This window comes from Papaver somniferum, unplaced genomic scaffold, assembly GCF_003573695.1.
Source record: "Papaver somniferum cultivar HN1 unplaced genomic scaffold, ASM357369v1 unplaced-scaffold_21, whole genome shotgun sequence".
Lineage (NCBI taxonomy): Eukaryota > Viridiplantae > Streptophyta > Magnoliopsida > Ranunculales > Papaveraceae > Papaver > Papaver somniferum.
The window spans coordinates 12,746,468-12,756,223 of NW_020631041.1; the positions used below are offsets into that span (position 1 = coordinate 12,746,468).

The 9,756-nt window shown below is 32.3% G+C and overlaps 1 protein-coding gene across 1 annotated transcript; it reads right to left on the reverse strand.

Moving 5' to 3' along the window:
- Positions 1 to 1,735: 1,735 nt before the first annotated feature.
- On the reverse strand, positions 1,736 to 4,395 carry LOC113340350 (far upstream element-binding protein 1-like). The gene is made up of 6 exons (XM_026585556.1): positions 4,150 to 4,395; positions 3,796 to 3,956; positions 3,342 to 3,433; positions 3,186 to 3,257; positions 3,008 to 3,079; positions 1,736 to 2,207 (listed from the first exon to the last, which is right to left on the reverse strand). Exons 3-6 carry the CDS (start codon positions 3,360 to 3,362, stop codon positions 2,088 to 2,090), a joined length of 285 nt encoding a protein of 94 aa, XP_026441341.1. The 5' UTR covers positions 3,363 to 3,433; positions 3,796 to 3,956; positions 4,150 to 4,395; the 3' UTR covers positions 1,736 to 2,087.
- Between the last annotated feature and the right edge of the window lie 5,361 nt (positions 4,396 to 9,756).

Here is a 9,756-nt window from a genome sequence, read left to right on the forward strand (position 1 = left end):
TAGAATTAGAGTAAGCTTTAACTATTCTTGATTTTTTTTTGTCTGTATATTTGTGTAAACCAATACTATCGGCAACTACGATTTTTTTATCTGTAAATTTGTGTATTTTTTTTTGGTTTGATATAATTATTGGTTAACCAAAAACCACTGGGACAAACCGAAACCAACTGGAACCATTTGGAAATCGAACCAATGGTTAATGGATTGGTTTGGTTTAGATTTTTAGAAACCAATAATATTGGTTTCGGTTTTGGTTTGGTTAGAAACCGAACCAAAACCGACCATGAACAGCCCTACACAACATAATGTAATATATTTCTTTTCTCGTCAAACTTTCCCTATAAAGAAAAATTAATGGTGGTCACGACTCGCGAGATCAACAACATCAGTGAAGAAGGTCTTTTTGTCTCCACTCTGTGTCTGCATTTGGAAAAAGCAGAATCCTTCGACTATGTCTCCTTATGCAGACTCACCATAAAAATGAGATGCAAGTTGAAGTTCCAAATGATAAGGAAAAGAGCATAAATATGTGTGGTAACCAAACAAAGAAGAGTAATAAATGAAGATAGTTATTATAGTAAATGATTATGACTCTGTATTTTAACAATGAACACCCGCATCATTTACGCCACAATCTCTTTTTTTTTCTTTTTTTTAAAAACTTAGACCAAAAAAGTTCTAAGACCACTACATGTTGTTGGCATTATTTCTGCCATTACTCCTGCCAACACTGTTCTTACAAGATAACGCAATATTAAGAGTATCCAAATTTTGGAGTTTATGGATAATTTTGAAACTAATTAAAACAAAAGTAACTGGATTGATTCTTGTGTGGTTGTATTCTTCTTCACTACTTAAAGTTTCATGATAACTGAAATTAAATCTTCCTTTGACAATCTTGTGGTATAGTAACTTAAATCGGAGCAGGATTTCCATGGATTCAGCCTGTATTTCTATATTGGTATGACTAGTCAAGAAGGCCTTATAAATGACGGATGAAGTCTGTTACAAAACACAGTTTATCACGGTTAAGTTTATCACGGTTTTTATCTGTTATTCGAACCGTTATTTATTTGGTGTGACTCTTTGTAAATGACAAATAGAAAACGTTATTAAATATGACGAATAAAATTTGTGACTTTAAATCACGCACAAAATCTATTATTAAGTATCATGGTTATTGTATGTAATACAATAACAAATGAAGTCTGTGAGAAACACTTATTACCACGGTTATTGGGTGTTAAATACAATAACAATTAATATCCGTCATACGACATTTTCATTCTACTGACTCACATTTTGGTATTCAGATTCATATTTGGTATATTTGATTTTAGTTCAACTGAATCTGGACATGAAAAAAATTCAACTAAATTCGAAAATGAAATAGAATCTTTAAAGGAAACCGTAGAAATTAACTGTATTAATTTCGACTCACATCAAATTATAATTTTATTTCAAATATAAAATCACTCATATTCATTGCTCATTACAAAATTTTCAATCCAAAAACCCAAGAAACCAAAAAAAAAGGGACTTGGGAAAGAAAAATACAGTATGAATTAAAGTTCTACTAAGATCCTAAGCTTCCACAAAATTTTGACTGAACAAAAGTACAATTCAACCACACCGAGAAATAACCTTGTTGCACTTGTGAACAGTAGCTCTAGGCTTGTGCTCCCAGCAATAACCTTATTGCAAAACACTTCAATGCCTCCTTCAGCGCCTGAAGGGCAAAAAGTAAAAAAAGATCATTATAAGATAAGAAACATTCAACCAGGAAAAATTTCTCAGTAGATAGCTTGTGGAAAGGGGTGTATCTGCTAGAGCAAGACGTCACATAGAGCCTATAATTTTCATGCAACTCAATTGCTTAATAAACACCAGCAAATAGAGAACGGGCTTTTTTATACTCATGATGCATTAACTAAACCCACCTAACGGTAAATTTAGATATGAGTAAGTAACCTGCTAAATGTCCAACTCTTACGATACTAGTCTTTGGCATGTAACTTTAAGAGAAGTTATCCGTTTACCGTTTCAAATATTTGTGTATCTCACTGACCACCTTTGCAGGCCTGCAATCAATGTATATAGATAATCTGAGTAACAAAACATATGCATGTCAGGGATTGCTTACAAAAACCTCTTATAATAAAAAAAACAACCTCACATACCAAGTAAGAGATTTCAGTTGCTTTCATCTGCATTAAAACCAAAGTACAATTATAAGAACCACAAACAAGAAACCTAAATTTAAAGAACCTAACTGCAAAATGAACCAGTCTTATAACCAAAGTGACGTAACTCGCAATCACATGTTACTATAAGAGCAAAATAAAAATCAGAAATTACAGGTGATCCAGCAGACGAAAAACAATCCACAGTATTGGTGAACTGACCTGCAATAAGATGGAACTTTAAAACTAAGAAGCAAAATAATCCACAATCATAATTATTCCATGCTTTGCAGGTCTCAAGTGGATCATACTAAATTCGAAACCAGTGCAAGCAAACAACTTGCTTCGATGAAACCGTCGTTCGCGCCTAAAGAATTATTTAGGATACAGAACTAGCGACAGTTTGGTTCTGAGTATATAAGAACCAGCTTCCTTTGTACCTATGAAGATGAAATGGTCAGTTTTGTATCCAGATGGTAAAGATATTGTAACTACAAACCAAGTACAAAAGTACGAGGAGTTAACAATTCAGACTTGATGAAAACTTAAGGGTCAACTTCTGAGAGAATGGAAAAAAGATGCTGATACTTGATAGGTTATCCAACAATCCTCATTTCCTATATTCATCCTCTGATACTCAAGAAAAGAGATACTCAAGGCTAATACTTATACTTAATGAGTGAAAAATCTTTTATCAAACACAACTCTGGGATACAGTGAAAGAGTTGCACAAAATAAAAAATTACAAATGGCAACTGGTGGATGAAGTTTCAAGAGATTATACACAAAACAAAGTAAGGAAAAAAGTTGATAGTGATAGGTACCAGCGGAGTGCCATCTATATACACAGTTCTTTCTGTTGAGGTATCACCAGGTGGCGGATGCAATGGTATCCCCTAATTAATAATAATAGCATAACAATTTCTTTAGAACCATATGCAAATATAGGGTGTCAAATAGAATGGTTAGAAAGTGGAATGAGAAAATGCAAGGAAAACAAACCTGGATACGAGCGCCAGAACTAGCTTGCATTTGTTTTATGGTATCACCTCCTTTACCAATGACCAAACCAACCTGATAAACCAAAATTCATCAAATAAATGTACAAGTGGAACCAATAGGTATACAAGGTATACAAGATCTGCAATTTTTGCTTGCCTTATTGTTGGCAACTTTCATTTGGATTGCACAGCTCCAGGTTGCCCTGTGAACCTTCGAGGAACAGCACCAGACCCTCCATCGTTTTCAACCTGCATCGTAATTGATTACAATGTTAATAGGCATCAGATTCAAAGCTCACAAATCAAGTTTCAAAACAATCACAGTGTGGAGCTGATGATGAACTTTGTTCATTGTGGTTAGCCATTTACCTAAACATACACATTGATACAATCATATGATTAAAAGAAAACCCCAAAAAAAAAAAACAAAAAACTCAAACACTATCACTAACAGAAAATTGGGTGATCCACAACTTCTATTAGGGGAGAACAAACCATGAAGGTAGAGTTCTGAAAATCCCTGCAATTAGGTTAATTAACAAAGTATAAAACAATTAGGGTTTTGAATCAATGAAACTAAAGAGCCAATAGGGAATTTATATAGAACATACCTTTGATTAGTACTGATTTTCATGATTTCAGTGAGCAAAACAGAAAGATTTAGGACTTTATTTATAGGTGAGAGAGCGAGAACAATCCCGCCCATTTTCCCCTTTTGATCGCATCACAAAGAACAATTCAGATCGACCAGTTTTGTTTCTTGGTACAAAAGCTGCAGTAACAAACATAAAATCAGAATCCATAAACAAATTCCAGATTCAAAAAATAATCCCACTTTCAATAAAAACCCTAGGTCTTTACAACAATCTTCCCAAATCAGATTTTTTTAATGAAAACCCTATAATCTTACAAAAGCACTAAATCTAATCAAATCAAAATTGAACAAGGAGGAAGAAGAATCATACGTGAAGTAATGGGGTTTGTTTAACGAGAAACAAACTGGTGTTGTTGTCTTTGGGTTTGTTGGAGAATTTGGGTTTTGAGGATGCAGAGGAAAAAGATGGAGACACGGGTTTGAGTTTGAGTTTAGTTTTTACGAATTTTTCAGTGTCTGGTTTAGCAGCTGCAGAAGAAAGAGGCGCAGAAAGGTTAGGGTTAGAACAAAAAGATACGAAGAACGAACAGAAATGAAGAGAGCTAAAAACTGGGCCTACACAAACTAGATGTTCTACCCTCCACTAGTGACCAATAGGTCCAATCCCGAACCATATGAAAGGCTCATGGATAGTGGTGGGGGGCTAACCATTTTAGACTTGTATGGCAACGTGCCATTACACGTGGCTAGCCATTTGTGGGGTATGCAACAAAAGATTTGTAGTGGGCGTATAAATACTAAACATATGTGTCAAACTTATTCTCTGATATAACAGTTTCTCACTAAATCACATAAATTACCAGGTTTGAGAATAACAGTTTTTTTGTGTTAAATGATGGGTCCAACTATTTTTATGTTATATGACGGAATTTGTTTGTGAAACTCTATTCCCGCAATTAAGCCGTCATTTAAAAGCGTGATTAACGGCCCTTTCTAGACTAGTAGCGCTGCTAGTCTTTGACCCATTGGAAACCTAAGTCTGCTTCTCCTGTTACTCCCCAATCTCCATAGTAACATGTGTGTCCTCTGGTACCAGAGTGGTCTGTGTGTCCTCCTGAACGCCTTAATCTCTGAACATCCTGCATCCTGTAAAATATTTATCCACTACACCGTTTTATATCCATCTTATCTTTACGTGGTTCCAATTGACTCCATTTCCACACAAACAAAAAATTGTAGCAATATTTATCTAATAAGACGTGTCTAATCCTAATCATTTTGTATCATCACTAGCATGGGTCATGCTTTGAGACAAGAAGGCTCCGTGCATATCCCCTAGTAATAATAGTATAAGATTTAATTTTATAGATACTTAAATTAGGATCGTGAACTTCATGATAATCACACAATCAAACACGCAAGAATAAGTTTATACGGAGTACCTGGGATCGCAAATCTATCATACGCCGATCATGTTTGGAGTAGGAATAATACCTTGTGGAGGTCATGGTTTCTCTCTCTTGACCTTAGCTGTAATGAGTGGTCATTTCTTAGATACAATAGTAATGGTTATTGTTTCCCTTTCATAGGTAGAGAGAGGACCAGGTTCCTAGGATTTTAGTATTAGACATTAGATCTCGACCATCCATCAAGGAAGAGCATAAATAGGATACTAACTCCTTATATAAACCATGGATTAGATATTTAGCAATATCCTAAATATAACCAGATTCTCACATGGGCGCAATACAGATAATTATCACATAAGAAATTATCTTACATTCTCCCACTGGTCCATGTGATAATCTATAAATGGTTAATTTCAGGAAACATAAGGCGCGCGTAATTTCTAAATAATAACTTTAGTGGTTAACGTAATACCTTGATCAAATAAGCTATTCATGCGAGTCATAGCGGTTGCACATTGTCTTGTCATCAACATGTTCCCTTCCATGTACCACAACATAAATAACTTATTCAACTAGGCCTTTAAGAGGAGTATCATAATGGTCCAGTGATGTCTTTGAGAAAGACGATTTCTGTAAACATTCATCCATTCACATAAATGTATACTAAACATGGATACAAAAATAATTCAGAATCATATTAATAAGAGCTCAATAACTGTTCAAAAATAAGCACATAAAGTAGCTAAAAATAATCAATTACTCCCACAGACCTGCGATTTTAATATTTTCTTAAGAGGTCTTAAAAGGTAATTATTCATTAAGTGCATCTCCGAATGCAATTGTGCTTAAGCGATAAATTAACAACTATTGTTTCTGAATTTCGTAATTCACGCATATATACTCAAGGTTCATGTGTTTTGTTCCCTTCGTATACATATCGTGCTTTAATGTTGCAAAGCTAAGACGATAAATTTCAGTAATGTAGAAACAAACTTTAAGTCTCTAAGTATCGCAGTCATAAATATTCAAACTCAATTGTGGGACTAGTATTAATGGATTCTTCCTTTATAGAATCCATACATCCACAAAAATTGAAGTCTATAAAAACCCAATAAACTCTTGTTGGGTTTTCTAACTAATTATAAGACATAAGTTAAAATAGTATCTCAAAATTCTTGATAGCTTTCCTGTAATTTGTTCTTCGATTCTTTAACATATCAACAACTAGTTATAAGTTTCATATCAGAATTAAGACGTAATAAAGATTAACTTTATATCTTCTATCCAACATGAAATAAAATCTGTTAAATATGTTATTATCTCAAAATTCCTTGAATATTCGATATATGCCTTATTTGAGAGCTTTATTTATCTATATGATATTACGATCACATGGTAAGATTCATTCATATTCTTTACTTCAAAAAACTATAGAGATATGCATAAAGTCAAGATCACTACTCGTAGGTAGTACGTCTTAACATACAAGACCAAGAGTGTGAATTTCTCCCACTGATCTTGAGGTATATGCATAAATCTGTAATAATTTCATACAAAACTTGAAACATTTATAGTTCTGTTGAATTTCATATACCATTATGGGAGGATGCTCAAATTTCATACTTTGACTTTTAAAATTTGTAGACTAAAATTTCTCATTAATGAAGGCTACGTTCACATTTAATTAACGCAAATCTTAGGTCATACTGAGCTACTAATAATACTATGAAAATTCTGAATAAATCTTTCTTTGACACGAGAAAAAAACTTATTTATAATCAATGCATCGTTTCGGAGTAAAATCTTTGGTAAGTCTTGTTTAATACCGTTTAAAATTGTTATTACAGTCGTATTAGGTCAGAAAGACCCACTTTCATACAACTGATTTGTGTCTTTCGAGCAATTAAACAATATCCGACAGTTGACTTTCAACCAATGATTTTTTCTCACATAGCATCAATCCATTAATCAAAATTATTACACATAATATTTGTGAACCTAAAACCGAGTCTTTGCCATTCCATATCAAAATGTAATAAATTCTCGTAAGAAAATCACTGAAACAACATGAATAACTTTCTTTCAATCTCTTTTGAGACCTTGTTAATGCTGGTTCATGTTGTTATCAAAAAATTTCTTTATTGGCATTAGTTATATTATGGAGTATCGGATCAGTAATTTGTGGTCTTTCATTATCTAACATTTTGATAATGAGAAGATTCACAATATCTGTAGAAATCTTAAATAAAGGGATCATTATCATGATTTCTTGAACAGATATATCCACGTACTCCCACTGATTATGCCATCATTAATAAATTTATATTTTCGATTTCAATAATTCTCATACTACGGTTAGAACATTAATAAATACCATTTGGATTATTTAGGAAAACCAATGATCCAGTAATAGTTTTCAAATCCAATTTTCATTCTTTGGAATGTAAGCCCTCGCCTCCAACTGAAAAACCATAACTTAAATTTGATTTAAATTAGGTTTTGTTCTCTTTGAAACTGCTTTACTGGAAATCTATTTAAATTACACAGTTGCAGAAAGAACAAACATCCACAAATGTATAGCCATTATGCATGGCTTATCATGCTTCTAACCATTTTCATAAAAGTATGATTTAGCCTTTTGATATACACTATTATTCCAAGGATAAGTTGGCCTTGTGTATTGAGAAAAAATCCCAAACTTTTGAAGATATTATGCAAAAGATTTAGGATATTATCCTGTTTTATCATACCTTTCACAATATTCACCACCTTTGTCAGACTTTATGATTTTCACTTTATCTATAATTGCCTCTCAATTTCAATAATGAATGTTCGAGAAAACATCCACGGATTGGGATTCATAATGCAATTGGTAGATGTACACAGTAACGAGAAAAAAAATTCAGGTGATAAACAATTTTATCTTCCAAAAAAATGGACCATTAAAAGTCTACAAAATAATCATAATCAACAATTAATAAAGAACAAAAACTGAAATTTATAATAGAGATAAATCACAATTAAGCTTACAATAGTTACATAACTTCTATAAGATTCTCCTGTGGGTAAAAACCTTATCATGGAACAATGTGAGACATGAAAAACATTATTACATATTTTACCTTCTCATACACACAACATTATGTTTGTTTAACACCATAACTAGAATCACCCGTGGGAAACTCACGTACTAAAATGTATTAACAAACTCCAATAATTCTAAATATGTTAAATCTAATATAATGTGAGTTGTAGTCACCTGTGGGTGGCTATTATTTCACATGTATATGAAATATTTATATAACCTTAATGCTTGTTTAAATTTGTGAACCAAAACTACTTGTGAGCAGCATTGTTCTAAAAGTTAAATCAAACTAAGAGGACTCAAGATATACAACACTTACAAGATAAGAATTTAGCATCACTGTGGCGATAACTAAACAATCCAGCAAATATATAGAATTGCAAATATCACACTAGCTTTTCTTGTGACGTTGCATGGTCCTAATCAATGATATGGACATCCTTGATCTGATCATAAAATTAGTCGATTATAAACAATTATGAGTAACCCTAAAACATTAATCATAAACCTTTACTCAAAGGCATGTCATCATACCTAAATTGTAATAATAATAACACCCTTTAATTGAAATGTCCAAACATAATGAACTTTTCGTAAAACAAAATCGAGCATTTAGCAAGTCTATAAGTATAATTCAATAATGAAATTTCGTTGAAGAAAAATTCTTTGATGCATCGCTCATTTAAATATGATACAAACTTAAAGATCATGATAAATAACGGATATATGATGAATTAATATGAAAGGTGTAAATAGTCAACGAGTATCATTTTCAGAAATATGAAGAAATTTATCAAAAATAAAACATCAATTTCATAGAGGATGCAATAAGTTTTGGACAACATAATAAAAATATTCATGAAAATATGAAAAAAAATTTGCAATAGGTTACTCAACTCGATAATGAGTTAATTTATGTTAATTTTCTTTTATGCACTTTTAAGAAATAACGTTTAATCATGTGCCAATTATTTAATTACCATAATGTATGATCAGATATTGTACACTTCAATGTTATCTTAAACATGTGAACTAAAATTACATGTGGGTAATTGTTGTTCTAATACACTTAAGAAAAACAATATTATAAGCACTTCAAATAATAACGATTATGACTGGAAAAATTATTTGACATCACTGTGGTGATTGCCAAACAAGCCAAAAATAATGCCATAATAACTACTAAACCTTGCCTTTACGGCTTGGCGTATTCTTGCTTACAATAAAATTATTATTATTGTTAAGAAAAAACACTATACTATCACTGTGGTGATAACTAAAGAATTATGGCCTAAGAATCTTAAGCACAATAATTTTATACGTACAACTGAAATTATCATTAACATTGGGAGAAAAGTGAAACATAATGACACTAGACACCCTTAAGATTCAAATCAGTTCATATCCATATGATCAAAAATCATATCAATCAGTGTTTTCTTAAATATGTGAACTCCAATTTCCTGTGGGTAAATTTTGTTCT